This window comes from Paramormyrops kingsleyae, chromosome 1 (assembly GCF_048594095.1).
Source record: "Paramormyrops kingsleyae isolate MSU_618 chromosome 1, PKINGS_0.4, whole genome shotgun sequence".
NCBI classification, from domain to species: Eukaryota; Metazoa; Chordata; class Actinopteri; order Osteoglossiformes; family Mormyridae; genus Paramormyrops; species Paramormyrops kingsleyae.
In genome coordinates, this window is record NC_132797.1 from 75,541,608 (window position 1) to 75,563,902 (window position 22,295).

Here is a 22,295-nt window from a genome sequence, read left to right on the forward strand (position 1 = left end):
AATTTTTGTTTCTCAATAATTAAAAGACAAAGAAATTCTCAGCCTGAGGAGAATGAGACTGGTGGACTAGCTTTTAATTTCCCTGTGAGGCGCTAAGTGAATGGTTTGATTTTAGCTGTCAATGCGAGGATTCTGTGCAGCGTCACCACCGAAGCTCACGAGGAAGGAACGCTACTGTACTGCTCTCTATTCAGAATCTTTAGCACAGCCCTAATTTTAATACACAGTTGAAATATATCAATATAAACAGTATTGCACCATCCTATATCCCATTAATTTTTTGTAACCACTCGTCCTATTCGGGAGCCTATGCCAGAGGCTACGGGTGCCAGGGAAGGAGCAACCCAGAAGGGGGCGCCAAACCATCACAGGGCACACTCACACCTATGGGCAATTTGGTGATTGATATACTGTAAACATTCGATATGTCACCCAGCCCTGATTGTCTTATTATCTCCTGGAAACATCCATTGTATTGTGAGCAGATTTGCAGCGATTTTTGTTTAACTTGTGTTTTCTGAATTTGCAGCACATTGACGCTTAACGTCCATCGTATGTTTATTATTCAGAAGCGCCATCTGGTCAGCTTCAAGTGCTCTACAGCCCACTGATGCTCACATCTGCAGTCAGTGCTTGGAGAGCCCTTGGATTTGAGTCGTAGATGACCATTTGCGTGTTCGCATCATTGGAAGGTGCTGTGTTGGGATAGGGGTCACAGAGGACATCATGCCATGAAGAATTAGTGCTTTATGAAGGCCAGATACTGCTAATTAACACAGTGCTGTTGAATCATGCAGGAAAAGGAGGATTGTACCCATATATGTTTATTAAATCAGGGATATTTGGATGAGATTATTTAAGGAGCAGTTGTAGATTCTGGATTTTGTGCTAAATGAAAAACTGCAGACACATTGTATTTAAAAAATGACTATTCTCCTCCACATTCAGTACTGAATCATCATGATATTAATATCAATACATATAGGGCCCTGAAAATATATATTCGGTAGCTGAAATGTTCTATTACAGGCAGAACACCATACAACCAAAGATAGCTGCAGCTGTTATACACAAATGAGATCTGATTCATGCATTATACAGGGGAAATGTGATTATTATGAATCAATCCTTCGTGGAACAGAGTAACAGCAGTGCAGCCAGCACAGGCAATAGGACCAAAGAAGCCAACTTCAAGTGAAGCAACTTCTACCTTCAGCACATGAAATAGGCCAGTATTGGCTGTATGGCAGATCTCACAATGTTTAATATTAATATTTCAGTTTCATATCAGTGAGTAACTCTGAGCATGAAAGAAAATACGAGAACACCAAACAGCCTGGGAGAGCATTCTAGAATGATGGATCTGTTCCCAGAGCAGCAAGTCCGCAATGTTATCCGAGAAGATAATCCTGGATTAGCCCTCTGCCCCCAGATGAGCCCTGTAATGCTGCTTCTTGGAGACGGGGGGGTTAAGCACAGGTCGCTCCCTGCCAGGCTTACCGGCAGATGGGCGCCGGCTCGGTGTGCCAGAGCGAGAGTGGGCAGCTGCAGCGGGCACTAAAAATACTGCCAGGCCGGAATAGCCCTGGGATTAATTAGACAGGCGGCTAATTTGGTCCAGCTACAAAAAGACCCCACACAAATAATCCAGCAGTACCACAGGAATTCCAGTGATAGTCTGCTAAAATCATCTTTCCAGAATCATTTCCCCTTCATCAACAAGGAAGTTGTACAATATCGAATAACACTTGCTTTACAAAATCTCAGTTTTCAAAAGCAGACAGTGCTTCCACTGAAAAAAGATTTGTGAGCATGTCTGTGTGTAAGGGCAGAACTGTTACTGCCAGCCCAGTATTCGTGTTTTTAATAACATAAATTATTTTAGTTTCCCCAGGAAATCCTCCGCAAAAGCTATTAAAAGCTACTTAACCTTCACCATCTGTCCACCGGCCACCAAGGACGTGTCCCTGGGGTGACTGTCTCACACGTGTCACTCGTGTACTGTACATCGAGCTGATGCATATCAACATTGCAGTAGGAAGGTCATAGCAGTAACATTGAGTGGTATTTCCATAATTAATCTTCAATTATTAATTCTGACGTCTTTCAAAAACAGGTTGGTAAACATAATCACAAAAAACAGGCAAGTTTTTTTGTTCTTTAGGTTCCTCCCTGGGTGCCAGTGACTGAAATAGCCTCTGATTAGCTGATTTTTCTTTGCTCGAACCATTAGTGCCGGGGGGATTTTCTGCAGGTACAGCCCATGCTGTGGCTGTCCTGGGGGATGAGCACCCCAATGGGATTTCTGCTAATCTGCTGATGGCATTGGGATGCTAAATGGAAGCGAGAGCAGCCATCACATGGGAGAGGATTCAGTGCTGAGCAAGGGAGCGATTCCCCCCCTCCCCACTGCAGGAGTGGCGCGGCCCACGTGAGTTTGGTGATGAACTGTAGCAGGAGGGGCAGCTGTGTTGGTTGCGGGGAGGAGGGGTGTGGTCTTCCTCCTGCCTTTTCCCATCGTCCAGGTGCACTGGGATCAATTAAAAGCCTCTTTACACAGGAACCATCAGACTGCTGTGCATTAAAAAGGTCAGGCATCCCGGCTCGGGGCACGGTCACTCATTCATACCAGACAGATGTAAACATGAACATGGCCAGCTGGTAAAAGTAATGTATAACACAATGTATGACTATATGTATAACAAACGTATAACGTATAACTGCAGCATTAACACAGATGGAAGACAGAATCCGAATGTGGGCCCCGAATGCCCCACTGTGGAGGGCTTCCACGTGTAAATGCAGGCAGGGGATTCGCTGAGTAGGCCTGGCATTGTCATGCAGAGAAGGTGCAAAGCGTCACAAAGCTTCCCGATAAGCAAATGGACCGAAAGAGCTTGAAAAAAATGAGCAGGAATGAATCACCCGCATCCCAATGCCTCGCATGACTATCAGCACTGCAACACACCATGCCGTGTGACGCATGCCGTTCCCGTCTCCTGACAGAGGGCTCCACTCTTTCCCGCTATTGAGAAGCATTGGAGTGACCCGCTATTACCCATAAGGCCCACTGAACTCAGAGCACTTTCCGGAATACAAGGCCCTGAGCGCATTGCGGTCCTACTTTATTTCTACATGATATCCCTGTGCTGTTATGCACATGAGCACTGGACTGATACACAATGGCCAAACACCTCCAGGTAATTTGATGTGTGACACACACAAAACCCTGACGGCTTCAGCGCCTGCTGCTGTGCAAACAGACAGCTTGCCTTTCATATTTAGCCCAGCGTCCTTCATGCCGCAGTTTTCATATTTCCAGCTGAATGAAAGAAGGCGGGGCTCTTCCAGGTCCACCTCTTCTCCGATTGGCTCCTACCGTGGATGGCAGAATCAGCTCCTTCAGTTCCCTGAGGAGCTCTAGCTGCTGACTGGCCAGTTTCTCCTGCTCCTCTTGTCTGTCATCTCCCATTCGAAACAGCAGGCTGGTGAGTAATGCTGACACTTGTACATCTTCTAATTCACTAAACACCACTTTAGCTCCTAGTCAGCGGCCAGAGCACCTGCAGGTCAGACCTGGTAATCATGTGAAGTTAAGCAGGTTTGGGCCTGGCCAGTACTTGGATGGGAGACCAACTAGGAAAGCTGGGTTGATGCTGTAACAAGTGTTGGTGTAGCTGACAGGTTAGTCTATCCTGTGGTCTGTGTGGATCCCAGTGTAGCTTTGGGGACACTGTGCTGTGAAAATGGTGCTGTCCTTCAGATGAGATGTGAAAGTGAGGTGCATCATCCAGGTGGATGCTTGTCATTGGTTCTGTAAAATGTATTTTGGCTGAAAAGTGCTATGTAACATTCATAATGACAGAAGAGATCCGAGCTATTCCACTGAGCGTATCATGAAGCCTGTAATTACTCTCTTATTGCTAGGTGACTGTGTTTACACAGAGCAGTGCCTTAATTCAATTTACCCAGAATACTCAAAGGTAACTAGGGGGAAAAACATCTTCAAACTCTGACATTGGTGACTAAAGCACTGCTATTGGCCTGGATTGTGTTTGTGCAGAGAACATTTCCCATATATAAATAGTTATGTTCTAGATATGTTTAGAAGGTGTTTTCCAGTACATTCTGTACACTAGCAAAATAAATTATAAAAAAAAATACAACTTCAGTTTCAAATACTAAACACCTATATTTCTTTTTTTTCTTTTAATCGAAAGTGATCCCTTAATAGAAATAATATGGTGATTTCTAAATGGACACCAGTGAGAGTCGTGCACATCCTGTTGTTTACGCTGCTAAATTTGTATAGGGGTGGGGCTTTCTGGGTGCTGTTCCAGGACTGGAGGCAGAGTGACGTCTTGGGGAGGGGGTCCAGGAGTGAAGCGCTGTCCCGTGTGGCTCCTCCTCTGAAGTCTGTGACGCGAGGCAACAGCTCCTCCCCTGTGACATGAAGCTCCTCCCATGGGACATCAAGCTCCTCCCCTATGACATCAAGCTCCTCCCCTGTGACATCAAGCCCCTCCCCTGTGACATCAAGCCCCTCCCATATGACATCAAGCCCCTCCCCTATGACATCAAGCCCCTCCCCTGTGACATCAAGCTCCTCCCCTGTGACATCAAGCCCCTCCCCTATGACATCAAGCTCCTCCCCTGTGACATCAAGCCCCTCCCCTATGACATCAAGCCCCTCCCCTATGACATCAAGCTCCTCCCCTGTGACAGCAAGCCCCTCCCCTATGACATCAAGCTCCTCCCCTGTGACATCAAGCCCCTCCCCTATGACATCAATCCCCTCCCCTATGACATCAAGCTCCTCCCCTGTGACATCAAGCCCCTCCCCTATGACATCAACCTCCTCCCCTGTGAAATCAAGCTCCTCCCCTGTGACATCAAGCCCCTCCCCTATGACATCAAGCCCCTCCCCTGTGACATCAAGCTCCTCCCCTGTGACATCAAGCTCCTCCCCTGTGACTCGAGGCAACAGCAAACCGCAGCTGTCAGAACCAAATGGCGCTAAATGTACCAAAAACGGGAAGAGGAGGGGCCTTAGCCAGGTGCTGCATGAGCGCAGGGTCCTCCAGCCCTCAAAGACAAGATCCGGCTCCACAGCAGGGAGGCTCACCTGCATCCCATCCCTTTGGAGATTATTCATGGCCTCTCCCCTCCCCTGGACACGGAGCTCCTTGCTGGGAATGGCCTGTAACCTTCAGGCAGTTTGACCTCTCTAGTGCGCTGCAGGACACCGCAATCCTCGTCTCCTTTGGCACCAAACTTTTAGCTGTACCATGCAGTTCCTCAGACACCCTGAGGAGAACACCGGGATGGTTCGATGGTCTCAAACCCTGGGACATCGTCCAAAGAGTCCCCCAGTGTAACAAGTTTACATAAGACGACTTTGCTGAAACGTTCACTTCAGGTCTGCTGAGCTTTGATAATCGTGCATCTGTCTCCAGAGGAAGCCCTGTTGTCTCACCTTGTCAATAAACATTGCCAAAATAACTAGTATTTTAATTACCAAAACCTCAAGCAGACTAATTGCTAAAGCTTTTTAGCCGCAGGTGGTTCTCACAAGTGAGTCCCAGGGGCCCTTTCATGCCCCGATGGCTCCACACTGGCCCTACAGCCAACTTACATCTGTGTTGGGAGCCTGTAGCTATAGTTACAAGCCCCTGCTGGTTACCGTCAGTATTACTGGGATTTCCTGGGGCCACAGACCTGAGTGGCAGCCTCTGCTGTGTTTACCTTACGACACACAATACATTTCACATATAGGCGATGTAACCCTATACATAGATACCTAATGGGTGAGTATGTTTCACTTACCCTGCATGTCTCCCTTCACACTCCCTGATGTAGCTGCAGGTGAGGTTGTATCCGGCTTGGCTAATTTTGATGATCTTGTTGCGTGTGATATGTACCTGCGAAGGCCAACACAAAGCACTCACATTGACACTGAGTCTCTTCTCTACACACCTTCCTTAAAAATAAACATTTGATGGATATATTGGTTCACTCTGCTCGTTTACACTCTGCCAAATAAGTTGCTAGTTGTTATTACTGAGTGGGAGAAAGCTACTACGGGCAGCCATTTTGAATTTGGGCGATGTGTGTTTCATTCCTGGCCAGTCAATCCTCAGTACCTCCTCCACACCGCAGACGGTCCCCTGAATCGATGGCAGCGTTAGTCTCACAGGGACCCACCTTTCTGTCGTCGAATTTGAAAACTGTGTATAGTTTGTCCTTGGAGTCCAGTCTACAAGGCGTTGCTATGACAACCCCTGGGACGAAGCAGTCTCCTGCACCTTCGTTCCCGGAGCCAACAAACACGAAATCTCCTGTCTGTGGAGAGCAAATGCAAGGGATCGTCCGTGAGTGGCAGCCACAACATGGAAACGTTTCATGCAAGTACAGAGCTGCTGAAGATACTACCTGGAAAAAAACACAACATGGGTGGAATATGATCATTAGCAAGTTAGGAAATGGATATCGTTCCAGGCAGGAAGGACAGAAGCTAAGACTATGAAGTTGGGCCATACCTAGGTGGCTGGGAGGTTTGACTGATTACAATACTATATAAAATTGTATCCTGAGTAAGCGTGAGGGGCGGAGACTTACTGCCAATGGGGGGCGGGGCCCAGAGCCTCCAATGGGGATAAGGAACCTCAAAGGAATGACCTCTGATTGGCCGCTCCTGAAGTCCATTAGCACTCGCTTGCCACTCATGTATCTCCGAATGGTGCCTGGAAGTGACAGAACCTCAGGTCCGTAAAGTGTGATGAATGACCACATGTACAGCAGGTATCCCTGGTTGTCCACAGCCTACTGAGGCCATGTTCCTGCAAGCGGCTGAAGCTCAGGGGCACAGGCAGGGGCCCTGAGCAGACATGACACCCACCGGTGTAGTAGAAGCCGTCCGTCTCAGACCTGCCGATTGCGCTCTGACCCCTCAGGCCATCTAGGGCCCCCCTCTGTTTCCTCCCCGAGCCTTTAGCTGGCCGGCTACCCACTCTGGTCCCAGGGTCCTGCAAAAGCAGGAATGCAGATAGTCAATACCTCAGTTTTAAAAGTGTCTCACACATTGGCCATAAAAATACAGAAGTGTAAAATTCATCTGGAAACCACCTCCCCATCACTATATATTTCACCTTGGCTCGATGCTTTCTTGTCCTCATCCTTGAAATGAGCATCGTACAGGAGGCAGACGGAGACGGTCTGCGTTTATTAGCTGCACTCTGCGGAGACGGTCTGCGTTTATTAGCTGCACTCTGCGGAGACGGTCTGCGTTTGTTAGCTGTACTCTGCGGAGACGGTCTGCGTTTGTTAGCTGCACTCTGCGGAGACGGTCTGCGTTTGTTAGCTGTACTCTGCGGAGACGGTCTGCGTTTATTAGCTGCACTCTGCGGAGACGGTCTGCGTTTGTTAGCTGTACTCTGCGGAGACGGTCTGCGTTTATTAGCTGCACTCTGCGGAGACGGTCTGCTTTTTTTAGCTGTACTCTGCGGAGACGGTCTGCGTTTGTTAGCTGTACTCTGCGGAGACGGTCTGCGTTTATTAGCTGTACTCTGCGGAGACGGTCTGCGTTTGTTAGCTGCACTCTGCGGAGACGGTCTGCGTTTATTAGCTGCACTCTGCGGAGACGGTCTGCGTTTGTTAGCTGTACTCTGCGGAGACGGTCTGCGTTTATTAGCTGCACTCTGCGGAGACGGTCTGCGTTTGTTAGCTGTACTCTGCGGAGACGGTCTGCGTTTGTTAGCTGTACTCTGCAGAGACGGTCTGCGTTTATTAGCTGTACTCTGCGGAGACGGTCTGCGTTTGTTAGCTGTACTCTGCGGAGACGGTCTGCGTTTGTTAGCTGTACTCTGCAGAGACGGTCTGCGTTTATTAGCTGTACTCTGCGGAGACGGTCTGCGTTTGTTAGCTGTACTATGCGGAGACGGTCTGCGTTTATTAGGTGTACTCTGCGGAGACGGTCTGCGTTTGTTAGCTGTACTCTGCGGAGACGGTCTGCGTTTATTAGCTGTACTCTGCGGAGACGGTCTGCGTTTGTTAGCTGTACTATGCGGAGACGGTCTGCGTTTATTAGGTGTACTCTGCGGAGACGGTCTGCGTTTATTAGCTGCACTCTGCTGCCCCCAGAGGCGACACAGCTACAGCATGAGGATTGTGCTTCTCAGTCTGCTTTTGAACAGATGCTATTAGTCTGCTGTTTGTTTATTGAATTACTGCCCCCAACCCTTCAGCATGGAGGAACAGGACCCCCTACTGGCCCCCCAGGACTGCGACCCTCAAGGCTGTACACCCGTCCTCCCAGACTCACATCAGATTCCTGATTGCCCCAACTGTGCTGATGTCATACTGGTAGTCTCTCTCTCTCTCTCTCTCTCTCTCTCTCTCTCTCTCTCACAAACACACACACACACACACACACACACACACTCCATTCGACAGCCAACTCGCTGGGGAGGACGCTTCCTTAATCACTGACTGCTGAAAAGTCTAGACCTTCATTTGACCCTCTTAATCTGAAACTCCATTTATGCAACATTTGCACTATTGAGCTGAAAGTGCGTCGCTGGGCTATTTAAAATATGACAAATGCAAAACAGAGTCTGGCGCTTGTACTGACGGTCATGGTTTGGGAAAACTACATGCAGTCGAAAATCTGTTATCTGAGTTTACGAGACCCGTTTTAAAAAACATAAATCCTGGGTAATCTTCAAAGATGTTGAAGCTGATATGAAAGTCGGGGGGGTTACCTCAGCATCGAACAGAAAACAGAAACAGAAGCATCAAAGGGTAACTGCTGACATGTTTACTGCTTGGGGTGTCGCCGGTCACCCTCATTACGGCTCCGACTGCCTCGCAGGCAAAGTGATCGCGTTTTTAATAACCATCCAAGGAGCCGCGGCGGGGCGGGGCGGGGCTGAGTGAAGAGGAGGCGAGTTTGGACGCAACACCTACCCCCCCCCCCTTCTCATTCCTCCTCTGTCAAACTAAAGAACGAAAGTGGCTTAATTAACCTCTATGTTAAATACGACATGGGCATTGATGGTGGTCAGGTTGTTGTTTTAACGTAATGAATCTGGATTTAGCTGTTGCTGGGTTGATGATCTCGTCATCGCCAAACCCTGGAGGCTGGGAGTGACCAGCTGAAGCAGCTGTGGAATATAACTGACGATAAGGGTGGAATCTGGGAAATCGGCAGGTTAAATATTCCTTTTTTCTGTCTAATATCCAAGAAACTAATCAACCCTTGTATCAAAGTTTCATACTGGTTTTCTTTTGGTCTTTAATGGTCTGGTATCCTCATTAGACTGGTTTTTCATCTTGAGATGATGCTCATTTTTGTCTCACTCAGGTTGCCCTCAAAACCTGGCACCCAATCCAGAGTATCTCCCTCCCATGTGCTCTGGCTGCCTGATATAGTATCCAGCCCCCCCGCCCCCCCACCAGGCTAAGCAGTTGGAAGGTGACTGAGTGGATATTAAAGCACAATTCAATTTAACCAAATCATAAAATTGCATCATAATATACTGAAACTTTCAGTTCCACCCACACTAAGAGATGTCCTGTGTCTGCCGCACCAGCAGGGGGCGATATCCGCATCGTCAGCAGCTTACTCACAGGGTGCCTGCTGTGGGCTTTCTCCTTGATAGTCTGTTGCAGATCTGAGGCTTGCTGTAGGAAAGAGTGAGCAAGGTGGACCTGCTCCTCCAGTAAGTCCACATCCCTCCTAGGCAGTGGCCAACTGAGGTCCTCCTGGGCCCCCAGCAAGGCAACCCGGTGCTCCGGGAAAGCCACTGGCTCCTCGCTGCCAAGCCTATGAAAAGGTGCACACAGAAGACGAGTCACTTCCTGTCACCTGAGAGCCCAGTGAAACACACTACTGTGCCATTATCTTAGGCAGTCAAAGAAAATGATGTTTAAATGGTAAATGGTATCTTTGTGTGAAATTATGATATTATGTCTATCAAAGTGTGTCATCTCAGCCGTTTTAAAACCTCTGCTAAAATCACTCCTAAAATCACTCCAACAATCACCCCTAAAATCATTCCTAAAATCACTCCAATATTTGCAGCAACTGTCCAGTACACCCACTTCCTTCTTGATACTACCACTACTGCAACTCGTATGGATAATCTATACCTCGTTGGATTAACTAATTAAGTTAATTGAGCAGGTGGCAAAATGGAACAGATACATGGAATGTCTGAGGCACCCCTGAGGGTCTGGCAACCAAAGCAGGTCTCTTCTATGTATCCAACAAGGCATCAGTGACTTTTTGGAGAAAAGAAGAAATTCCTGTTTATGTTTATTGTGTTACTCTTAATTGCATATGTTTTAAGGCTTAATATTTTTTTCCTGAGCAAATGCATAACTGCAGGATAGAGTCCCAATGCACAAACCACGGCATGCAAAGCTAATCATGCCTCGTTGCACAACACTCCATATTATTCTGTATTACCAGCATTATCAGCTGACATCTATCTGTGTCGCTCGTCTGAATTAGCTTATAATGAATCTCTATGAAGCGCTTCAGTGCGGAGTGCTGTGTCCAAACGAACTGAATGTATAATTTGCTCGGCTGTGCGGCACTTAAAAGCTGAAAGTGATGCTCAGCGCATTATTGCTCCGTGGTGGATTCCAGTGAAAATCCATACTGCTGTTGTTAAACAAGCCAGTTCGATTGCCGTTAATCACCTGGCCAAATGTAACGTTCACACAAGCGTTGAAGGGATCGGTGACGGCGGAGTAGTTTCACACAAACACACACACCACATACTCACTTGCTTTTCTCCTCCTCACTCAGCGCGTTCGAAGAAATCGATTCCAGGCGCCTGGGACACGAAGGGGAAAACCTTTCTGCGGCATTCAAACTTCATCATCTTTTCAACACAGGGACTGAAGACGCTGTACTGACATCCTCCACTTCGCAGGGCTCATTTTGGTGCAACAGTTCTCATGTAATCCAGCAAAGAACTTCTGTTAAATTTCGAAGTTCACAGACATTTTCCCAAAAAAGAGTCCTGTGGACTGAGTGAGTTTTGCTCCTCAGTTAACTTCCACTGCTCTATGTCGTCACTTAGACCCCCCATCTTTATCACAACCCCCCCCCCCCCCCGGAGGGCTGACCTCTTGTACGCTGTCAGGGCCTCCTCCAGCCTGGCTTTGTATCCCTCTAGGTCCACAGCCAGGGGGTTGAGCAGGATGACCCTCTGCGAGCCCCTACTCCCTAGGGCCAGCGGCGAGACCTGGGGAGGGATTACAGACACACACATAGTTATACACACAGGTTGTGTCTGCCTGTATGATCTCAGTGGGGCTGCACCCATCAACATAACCACACACACACTTAGTGCCCTCGTCTGGCTCCTTCACAGCAACCTAAACGCCTACTCATGTGCACCGGCTGGGATAATCACCCTCCCTCAATGTGCTCCCTGTGATACACTGTCGCCTCAGATCATCTCTCACAATCACATTACAGAGCACACAGCACACAAAAACACGTGTGTTCCACTAGTTTATCTTAATTACCACCAGCCATTTGTATAATTCAGTTACCGCCGAGGTTCATCGCAAAAACCATCAGAACCGACGTCTCCATGGCCAAGGTTCTAACAACCCACAGGTGTGGGATCCAGAGAGAGGCACACTGCTTCCTGTCTGTCCCTCTCCAAGAGGACCAGGGCAGAGGCACACTGCTTCCTGTCTGTCCCTCTCCCAGAGGACCAGGGCAGAGGCACACTGCTTCCTGTCTGTCCCTCTCCCAGAGGACCAGGGCAGAGGCACACTGCTTCCTGTCTGTCCCTCTCCAAGAGGGTCATGGGGCACCCATGTCACAGAGAGTCCTGGCACGGCACGCAATCAATGAGTTTCCATGGAAGCGACTTGTGTTGCCACTTGAAGGAGGACGCACCTGATGTCACAATGGAGCAGCGATCGCTGAATGTATTCGGGGTGCTTTCAACAGGGGACCGCATGTTTACTGTACCTCACGGGGTTAGGGTATACCCCGGAACCCATTACCCGATCAGCAGATAGATGGATGGATATATTAAAACACAGTTATACAGTTAGTCCTTACACATAGTAAGAAAATGGAGAAATGAGACATTTAAATATGCTTACTACAGCATTTAACTGCAGAGTGCTGCATAACACTGTGATTTACTCAGCAGATTAAGGAAGGAGCCTGGAGGTGTAATACATTTTTCATAATGGACGGTACAAAGGTGTACCAATGATACAGAATAACAGCCATTATTCTAAAACTAAAAATACAACTGAAGGGTCTATTTCCTGAAATCAGAAAAAAATGCAAATTCTGTGCATTTACCTGAAATGTGCTGTCGCTGCCCTCTACAGGCCACAAAGAGGATTACTGTCTGCCCACCCAAGCAGCATGTTTTTTTCATTCATCTTATTTAATTTAATTTCATGTATAACGCTTCCCTTTGCTTAAAAAAACTGAGAAAGCCGGTTGGCTTTATAGAATAAACAGTTAATAATATAATGTAGAATTTTAAAATGCATACCCCACTAAAAGTATATCATTTAAATATTATGCAGCTTGATTCTGGCTGGATGACATTAATTACATGATATTTCCTTATTATTATATAAAGGATTTATAGAAGGGAGTGGCTGTTAACCATTTTAGCTCAATTTTAAACTACAGAATGTCAGATTTTTGTCGGAACTCTGCTCCAGTAACACCAGCGATTTTTGCAAAGGGCACCAAACATAAAAGAAAAACAGAACAAACTATTTATTGTTGCAGAACTGATGTTTCAACAAAAAGCTAGTACTGCTGCCCATTCTTACCTCATCAAAAACTTTTGAATGGACATTTGTGTGCAGAATGGGGATGTATTTTGCTCTTTGTCGGATGACTGTGGAGGCCAAAACATCCATTATGGTGAGTCTCCTGGCAACCAGGCTGTTTGTTTGTAGCCAGCGAGCTGTAGGCACATTGAGGGACCTGCAGCCACAGAACAAAGGGCCAAAGGTCAGGGGCCAAAGGTCAGGGGTCAGGGTCAGCTCAGGCTCCCGCATGCTACCTACAATGCCTCAGATCACAGATCTCCAAGGCCCCAGTCTAGGCCTCGCTATAGAGGTGCCTTTCAGTTGATGAATGATTTACTCCTGAAACAACTGGCAAGAGTGAGGTGACTTATTTTAAGAACCCCCCCCCCCACACACACAAGGACCAAAATAGCCCATGTCTGACTTTTCTTTAGTTTTCTCAAGCATCCGTTTCATTTTCCATAGAGAAAGAGACTGCAATCATCACAGACAGGTGTGAGCCACACATTAGCTTAGTTCACTTGTATTCTTCCACACATCGCTGTAATATTTGTAATGCTTGCAAGCTGCACGTGAGGCAATGTAGTACAGGTTACTGCTGAACATGGCCGTGCCAAAATAGAGGACCCAGCTTAGAAGTTGCCGTCCTTACAGAGCTGCCTTTTTCCTGTTCTCTCTCTTTTGGTCATCTTCCGTGGGCGTCGCCTGGAGACCTTTTGGGAACCAGAAGCACGTGAGGTCAGGAAATAAAATGAACCACCAGTTACCAAACATAACTGCTGGAAACTACAGGCTGCCTTTCTACACAGACTTTCCTGTGTAGAACGTAGTAACTGGAAAGAACAAGTCCCACATCAACTGAAATTATTGTGAATTTCATGTAGCTAATTACTCTCAAGGATATGCTTTGATTACCAGTCCCAGACTGTCCTAAAAATAGACCCCAAGTATGAATTGAGCCATTCTGTAGCAGCAGTAAGACCCATTTACAAATACAATTACACATTTTGCCCCCTCCCCCTTTATGTGAACAAACCACATTATTTTACGCTCATTTGACCTTTCAGATAGTTCCCAGCGAAAGTGCAGTTTCAGATTCAGCGCTTTAAGTTCAGTTTTCAGTAAAAAGAAAATTGTACACTTAAATAAAAAACAATGATTCAAAGTTCAGGTCTTCAGTAATGGCTTATCCCAGTCAGGGTTGTGGTGAGTCTGAACCCGATCCCTAGAAGCAGAGGGCATAATGCAGAGGAGGCGCTGGTCGGAATGTCAGTCCGTCGCGGGACACACACACACACACACACACACACACAGACAGAGACACAGACACACGCACACACACACACACACAGACACACACAGAGACACACATACACACTCATGGACACAATCATGCTCCGTTTCCATATTAACTATTATGGGATTCCCCAGTCACCCACAGGTCTAGCGCTGCTGTGCAGCTGTGAGCGTCTAAATGGGCAGGAATCTTTGCCGACTCACTGTTGAGGACCCAGTTCTGCTTGTCGACATTCTTCTGGAAGAGGGCCTGTGTCTCAGGCAGCGTCCAGTCCTGGGATGATGCTCCGTCCCTGTCCTCGACGTCAGCGGCGTGTTCCAGAAACTCCCGCAGTGCAGCCGTGTCTCTGTGTGCTGGGGTCACAAACACACGGCATACATCTGGGGCCTCACTGCACTGAGACAGACCGATCAGACACCTCACAGACACCTCACAGACACCTCACAGACACCTCACAGACAACTCACAGACACCGATCAGACACCTCACAGACACCTCACAGACACCTCACAGACACTGATCAGACACCTCACAGACACCTCACAGACAACTCACAGACACCGATCAGACACCTCTCAGACACCGATCAGACAACTCACAGACACCTCACAGACACCTCACAGACACCTCACAGACAACTCACAGACACCGATCAGACACCTCTCAGACACCGATCAGACACCGATCAGACACCGATCAGATTGCATTAATTGCAGTAACATAACGAGGCAAACTGAGGTGGCTAATTAGCTCACTGCATGTCCTGGCCCTCAAGCAGTCAGGCTTACAGACCTGGCTGCCATGTCCCCTGGCTTGGACTGGGGTCACGTCCCCGTGAGGAGGGGCCACGCGGCGTGGCCAAGCGGGGTCCCCGGGTACGTATCGCGCTGCCTGGGGGGCGGGGGGCAGCTGGGGGTCGCCTACAGTTCCTGCAGGAGACAAAGTTAGGGGAGCTTTCACGATGTGACGAGTCACTCGGCACTTTGGGGACCTGAAGAGCAGGATCACCTTTCTGCCCCCTTATTGCCGCTGTTGTGATACCAGTCCAGCATGACACACTCTGCCCTGAGCCTCAAAACAGTCTTCAGGTCCTTCTTCCCCTGCTTGATCTCTTCCTTCAGAAGGTGGGTGTCTTCACTCTGATCATCCAATGACATGTTCACTCACTAAAGCGCTTATTCATTAAAACAGATTATTTAGATTTTAATGTTGTTTAATATCGGGGTGGGGTTTCTAAATGGTTACATCATAATGAGCATCAGAACCATGCTCACCACGAAGGGCATGGGCTCTCCGGGATCCACAGAGCAGCTGCAATGCCGGTGGTAGCTGCCCCCGGTCTCTCGGGACAGCTCCACCAAGAAGCAGTCGCTCTCCAGGTCGCTGCAGTCGAAGGACACAGCATGGATCGGGACCGGCCGATCCGACTGCACTCGGGCCAGGAGCGTCCCTGTGTGCTGTCGGCCACCATCAAGACCGCCGACGGTGGAAGACGATGCAGACACCGAAACAAAAAGGACTTCAGCCAAACGGGTGTAGGAATCACGAGTATTTGTGAATGTTTTATGTATGATGTAACATTCTAGGAATATTCTAAGAATAACATTTTGCTATCAACTTTTGTCTGTTGATCCTGCAGTCATGAAGTGACTGCTACTCCGGACATTGGAAACACTCATCATGAATAATCTTCAACCTTTAATCACGCTTTGCTCCAAACTGGAGCACCCAGCATCAGGACACGTGAGCTCCGTACCTCGTCCAGGCCACTGTGGGCCAGAAGGTAAACAGCGTGTGTGTCAATGTCTGCAAGAGCCACCTGCAGAGCTCCGAGGATGTCGGTGGACCCACCGGCCTGGTAAGAGAACATGGTAACTTAAGCCCATTTGTTTTTCCCTGATTGAAGGTCAACCTTTAAACTTCCATACTTGTAGACTGCAACCAGTAAGGTCTTTAACATAAAATAAGAACCATCTGAATGTCAGCCAAAGCTACACAGATGAGCCCATGTGTTCTACCTGTAAACCCTGAACCCAGCTCCAGGCCCTCTCCAGGTTCTTCTCAGTCACCTCCGTCAACCTCACCCTCCAGGAGACCACTTGCGAGCCAAATGCCACAAAGTTGACTTTGGCTTTGAAGCGAAGCTGTTCCTGAAACCACAGCACAGGCTACAGTGAAATCTGTCATCCCCGCTGAAGGAGGACGGCGGAATCTCTGCTGGTGCCCAGAACAGCCTCCGACCTGTATGAGCTGGTAGAACTTGTCCTTCAGCAGAGGAAGGTGCTCTTTCATGGACTCTGAGATGTCTATGAGGATGTACACCTGCAGCTCCAGAACTGCTCCAAACAGCTGCCTGCTGCCCTGCTGCAGCCACTCCAGTCTGTGGGGGCATCAAGCTCTGCTGAAGGCTCCCCCATGGGCTCTGGTCTTGAGGAGACAATTCTGTCAGGGGTTGGGTCCTACCTTCTCTGGATCTTCTTGAGGGCCTCCTCCATCCGGTCTCTGTACCATCTGGACTTCTCCGGAGTGACGTATACATGGACTACAGAGCCATCTACCCATGTCATGTGTGCAAACTGACTGCAGTACTTGGCATTGATTAACTTGCTTTTAAGTTCCTAACACAGGCAAAGACAGAAATCCACAGTTGGTGATCATTCACTGTTTGTGAAGGAGGAAATGAGGTGTAAGCGCATACATCAGGTGAGATTACCAATTCATTAGTTGTAGTTAAATTACTGGTTCTGTAACTAAGCAGAGAGGCCTTGACTTGCCCGCTCCCCACTGGATCCATTCCCTCAGTTAGGCTCCTCCTACTCACAACATCAGGCAGCTTGGCCATGGCGACCTCAACGCCATCCGCATGCCGGAAGGCGCAGTCCGCCAGTGCGTCGTGCAGTGAAAGGTTCTGCACCTTCAGCCCATTGTGGCAGAGCCACGATTTGGAACTTAGACAGTCCTCAGACACTGCGGTTGCCAGACCCCCAGGAACTGCAAGAGCAATGGGAGATTCATATTACACTATCTTCTCAAAATCCTTCACCTCCTTAGGTCCACACCCCTTTACTTGTCACCGTATTTCTACCTCTACTATGTCATTTGAGATGTATCTTTAAAGAATGCAGAAATACGTGTTTACAAATACAGGTTTTAAATGTTCTAAGGGTAAAATCGCCGTACGGTAGATCTCTTTATCTTCATGAATAACCCTACCTGCAGGGGTCACTGTTGCGTTAAGCTCCTGCAGCAGCTCCTGGATCTCAGCCCTGCTGGTCAATGCGTCCTGCATCTCCCTCCACACCAGGAATACGTCCTCCCTGACAACCTCCCCTGCGGAGAAGCACGAGGATTAGCATCACACCTTATGACCATCTGGGCCCTTTTATCCAGGAACCTGGCCGGTAAGGAAACGTCTAGTTTGGTCTGAAACAACCAACGGGCCAACTATGCCACCTGTCTTGGATCCATTGTAATTACAAAAGCTGCAAGTCTGTTTCCACAGACAAATGCACATTTTATTCTAACAAAATCCCCACAAAAAAACAACAGTTGACTATGGGCATCGTAATTCAGGATCAGCCATGTTACCTGGAGGCAGGCCTCCAATGGGCATGAGTGACATCTGACGACTTGCAATCCCATGATCCCCCTCTCCCGAGTCATGTGACACGTCTTCAAACAGGCTCATCTCAGCAAAGGCGTGAAACCTGGACAGCATGGATGTCTCCTCTGGATGAATGTGCCAAACCACGTGACTGTGTTTTGGTACGATTTATGAGTCTCATGGCTTTGAGGTGATAAGCAATTAGTATAAAGGTCGTCATTAATTATGTCTTTAGCTGAATCATTCAATTTTTTCAGCAATAACCTTCATAAACGCCTACAGAAAAACGGCTTTATTCATGGACCCACATCAGCTGGCCACGCTGAGAATGATAATTTTGCCATTTTCAGTATTTACATATGATTTGTAAACTATACCCAAGAAAAGGGGTCAAAACACTCAAAGAGTCCAGACAGAGAATACATGACTGATAAATAATGCATCTAACAATTAATCATTCATTCATTCACCAATGGCATCCTTCCTCATGGTAACGTATGAACCATAGCTGCAGTGCTACTTGTGGGGAGGCATCGTCCAGGCTGATTAAACACCTTATTTGATCTATAATTTGGTCCAACTAAAATGTTTCCTTCATACCTCCCAGCAGTATGGTGGGATAATTCCTTTAATCTTTTAATGGTTTCCTCTCTCCTGGCGTTGAACGACACACAGTGAATGGGTTGTGCATTTTTCATTCTTCTCGTCTTCAGCAGTCTGGCTGTGTCCACTTTGCAGTCTCCCACAACAAACAAGTATACAGCCTCTAGCTGAAGAGCCAGGAAAAAGAGAGCTGGGAATGAAAGGGAAATTCCCATTCTGTGGTGGGATTTCCTATGACCTCACTGGGAATTTCCATTACCTCACAGAAGTCTAATGAACCAGCAGAGTAATTGTTACAAGGCCAAAAGGTTCAATACGTAGCGTGTTTTTATCTGACGAGAAATGGCAACGCAATTAAATGAGCTTGTCGCCAGGACATCTCTGCCCCTGTCATATAAAGGGTTAGAAGAATCTCCGGATTATTACATCGATTACAGAGTGTCACCTTCGGGTCCCCTGTTGCTGCAAGCAGTGCGTTGGCAGTATATGAGGGAGAGGACTTTGCAGGACACAGTCCCCAGACCCACGCCACAGCAGCGTCGATGTTAGTGGGTGACGTGCACTCCGCTACCCCCTGCCACAGCTCAGCTACTGGACCAGGCCTGAGACATTTTTAAAAAAACCTGAGCTAAGGAGGTAATCACCATCACACGCAATCTGTCTGAAAGGGAACGACAGGGTAACGAGCTGCTGTCATCCCAGAATTTGCAGCTCCCTCACCGAATAAGGTTGAACCAGGCGATCTGAGACACCTGCTCCTTGATGACCATGCACACAGAGCTTTGGCCTAGGCGGAACTGGCCCGCGCTTGCAGCACCGAAATCCAGCACTAGGGCGGCGCTACGCTCCTGGATGACCCCGAATATCTGCCGACTGCCACTTGTGAGCCAAGCCAGTCGATATCGGAAGAGTCTGGCCTTCTGGTCCAGTCTCTCGCACAGCTCCTCCAGCTGTTCAGGACTTGCAGTCAGCTGTGGATGGACAACATACCCGCACGTGGTAACAGGGATGTAAAAACCCGCACATGGTAACAGGGATGTAAAAACTGCTTTCAGTTACATTCACCAAGCACAATGGCTCACGTTAACATTAACACTTAAGATCATTGTGTTATGACTGCTAAAAATTTTACTCAAGGATGATTCTTTTAAAGAGATTTTAACTTTTAACTGTATAATATTTGATCTATGTCTTGTGAGGGTATGTTTTCATATTAAACCATTTTTTCTGGCCTCTAACCACGCCCCCCCCTGCTCAGTGGACAGTTGAACAAGTTTGTGCTTGTGCTCGGAACGGCAGAAGGGGCTGGTGTGCTTACGTTATAAACAGATCCATTCTTCCCCACCCGTGTGAACAGGCCTCCAGCGTACTGAGAGCAGACCGATCTCCCAAGAGAAGGAACGTAATCTGAATTTCAACAGAGAAAGACACTACCTGTTATGACATACAGGTACTGCAAAGACCACGCATGCACAATACTTCATGGAAACAGCTATCCCTATCAATGTGGTATGAGCAAAAACTGTCATAATATCTAAATAAAAAATGTTAGCAATTAATCATTATACATTTTATGATAATCCTGGTGCACAAACTGATATTGTGTATAAAAAGAATGATTTGTTCCATGTATGCAATAGTTATTTTCCACAGTGACACAAGACAAACCTTTGACTTTTACGTGGACTATACTTTTTTGTCCTGGTGTGTGACATGAGAACGCTACCCTCAGACAACGGCGTCCTTCTCATGCCTGCCTTACCTTCCCTTTGCCTGAAGCCGATTTGTGCGAGGACCTGAGGGAGCGTGAGCTTGCTCGCCTTCAGTCCGTTTACCCTCAGCCATGCTGGCGAGGACAGAAGGGTGTTCGCGTCCCTGTTGGGGCCTGTTTCCTGTCCCTCCCTCCGGCCCTGCAGCCGTCCAGCCATGTGTCCAGAAGCAGGGATCTATGTCCGTTTGCGTTCCTTCACTCTTACATATTTGAGTGAGTGATCGCAGATAAATTCTCCAAAAAAGAGATGAAAGTACAGATAAGCTCTGTATTTTCCAGAGGTATTCACTGTCCATTTATAAATTCTATTTAAGATGGGTGAACTTTCAAAACTGTAATTACATCATTTGATATGCGTATTCATTCAATATATATATATTTTAAAAAATATATCGTTAAGCAAACAGCAATGTACTCTGTGCAGGCGTTTTCTTGGTTAAGAATATATGCATAAAAGGCAAATGTGACGATCGACTTTCTCCACTCGCCATTTCTTCCTTATGACGTTTAAGCCCCTCCACGCATTTAACAGTCTTATAATCCAAAACGGGGTTAGTCAGTAGTACGACCCCCTCTGTGTCTAAAGATGGATTACCAGTGACACAAGACAAACCTTCTTTGACTTTTACATAGACTATCTTGTACTTTACTATATATTTAACAGTATTATTTATTCAGTAATTAGCCTACTCGATCGTCATACTAGTGTTTTAAACGCTGATCAACAACCAGACCTCTGCAAACGAGTGTGCTGTTAAATATAATAGGAAAATGAAATAATGATATTAATATTTTAGCATATTTCTTGCTAGCCGTAAAAGAAGGCGCAAACGATATTGCATTGACACTTGAGTACAAAACACTGATAAACATCTGGTAAAACAAATCATTAATAGCGTTGTTTTAATTATTATTTCATGTATAATAACACTGAACTTTACGGTGCAAATGTAACAATGAATGCATCTAAAAGTCGGGACAGCCTGTCCTCTGTAGCTAAGCAGCTGCAGAATATGTTCATAGATTGTTTGTGATGGTGAAAAAGAACAACTTCAGTGCAAGAACAGTTCAGCTTTTCATTTACCTTATTATAGTGCCGTTTTTACTCAGTACCGCACGCTGACGTTCACACTGTGGTCTCACATTAGCTGCCACACTGTGAGAACTCGATCGGTTTCTGTTGACACTGTTGCTATGCTTTGGCCAATCCAGTTAAGGATTCCGCCCCCCCCCCCCCCCCCCCCACACACACACACACACACACGCCCGCACGAAAACCTGTCAAATGTTCTGCAAGTGTATTTCATAATCACATATGATTATATGTTACAGTTTTTCTCCCACGTGATTAAAATGTACCAAGAGCCAAATCTACCGGCCCATTATTCACGGAAAATCTGCCGTTCGCATTATGTGGCCAGATCGAGTTGCAAAGTTAATGAAAATCTTAGAAAGCACATAAATAAACACCACATGACAACCGGAAAGAAATACTAAAATATTACCGGTGTTTGCAAAGCTACCAAGGCGTAACTTAGGCTATTATCCACAAACGTCAAAGGATTAGGCCTGTATACGCAGTAAAGCTACGTATTACAACAATTGTATGCATTTACGTAACTTAAACATGTATGGAGAACGCCCAATATTTGTGTTTACAGTTTTTTTTTAAATCATGAGTAATGCATGATTATGATTTTACCATCATTCAGACCTGTGTTCCTTCTCCAAGGCGTATTGCAGGTTTTCACTCGGAGTGCTTCAACTTTCAAACCACAAGATCAAATGCATTTTTTTTACCACGAACGTTTAAAAAAGGAAGCCTATAGGTTTTTCTCGAACAAAACCATTTTACCATGGACACGTCTGTCCGTGTACAGACAGGGTGGCGATCACTGCATTTACCTCTAGGCTGCACGCAAGACATGACAACGTCAATTGTGTATACTGGGCATACAATATGTAATTACTTAGCAGAATCCTTTTACAAAACTGCATTTCCACAAAGCAGGTATACTAAGCTACCAATTTTCCCAGGCATTCTGAAAGATATACATCCTTTATAGTAAAAACACTGAGAAAAGAAACATAGGCCTATTCTTTACTCACAGCACATATATGTTGTCATTTATGGCCGAATCTTAATAAAAACTAATTCAGAATATATAGCAATTAGTGTCATGGTACCTTTTGTACTAAGACCTTCA

The 22,295-nt window shown here is 46.9% G+C and overlaps 1 protein-coding gene across 4 annotated transcripts; it reads right to left on the reverse strand.

The window, feature by feature from the left end:
- Positions 1 to 839: 839 nt before the first annotated feature.
- On the reverse strand, positions 840 to 21,942 carry LOC111838223 (von Willebrand factor A domain-containing protein 3B). 4 transcript variants are annotated; one of them, XM_023800992.2, is made up of 28 exons: positions 21,173 to 21,261; positions 20,080 to 20,322; positions 19,636 to 19,724; positions 19,038 to 19,288; positions 18,763 to 18,919; positions 18,315 to 18,484; positions 17,699 to 17,817; positions 17,324 to 17,440; positions 16,932 to 17,101; positions 16,574 to 16,728; positions 16,352 to 16,490; positions 16,129 to 16,260; positions 15,867 to 15,965; positions 15,385 to 15,567; positions 15,119 to 15,249; positions 14,903 to 15,039; positions 14,314 to 14,463; positions 13,466 to 13,526; positions 12,832 to 12,988; positions 11,137 to 11,255; positions 10,791 to 10,841; positions 9,628 to 9,823; positions 6,899 to 7,025; positions 6,619 to 6,743; positions 6,205 to 6,342; positions 5,827 to 5,921; positions 5,126 to 5,307; positions 840 to 2,530 (listed from the first exon to the last, which is right to left on the reverse strand). In XM_023800992.2, the coding sequence occupies exons 2-27, from the start codon at positions 20,243 to 20,245 to the stop codon at positions 5,148 to 5,150; spliced, it is 3,594 nt and encodes a 1,197-aa protein (XP_023656760.1). In that variant the 5' UTR covers positions 20,246 to 20,322; positions 21,173 to 21,261; the 3' UTR covers positions 840 to 2,530; positions 5,126 to 5,147. The 4 variants fall into 4 exon arrangements, 3 of the variants coding, with proteins under 3 accessions (XP_023656760.1, XP_023656758.1, XP_023656757.1); XM_023800990.2 differs by lacking the exons at positions 840 to 2,530; positions 21,173 to 21,261 and adding an exon at positions 21,803 to 21,942 and having other exon boundaries at positions 5,148 to 5,307; XM_023800989.2 differs by lacking the exons at positions 840 to 2,530; positions 21,173 to 21,261 and adding an exon at positions 21,791 to 21,942 and having other exon boundaries at positions 5,148 to 5,307.
- Between the last annotated feature and the right edge of the window lie 353 nt (positions 21,943 to 22,295).

What these genes read in the sequence shown, in the direction of transcription:
- LOC111838223 (XM_023800992.2), bottom strand. Translation starts at nt 20,245, where the DNA reads ATGGCTGGACGGCTGCAGGGCCGGAGGGAGGGACAGGAAACAGGCCCC. An exon ending in CGGCTTCAGGCAAAGGGAAG is followed by an intron (nt 19,725 to 20,079) that starts GTAAGGCAGGCA and finishes GTTGAAATTCAG; the next exon opens with ATTACGTTCCTTCTCTTGGG. An exon ending in GAGAGCCCATGCCCTTCGTG is followed by an intron (nt 15,250 to 15,384) that starts GTGAGCATGGTT and finishes TTGGATGATCAG; the next exon opens with AGTGAAGACACCCACCTTCT.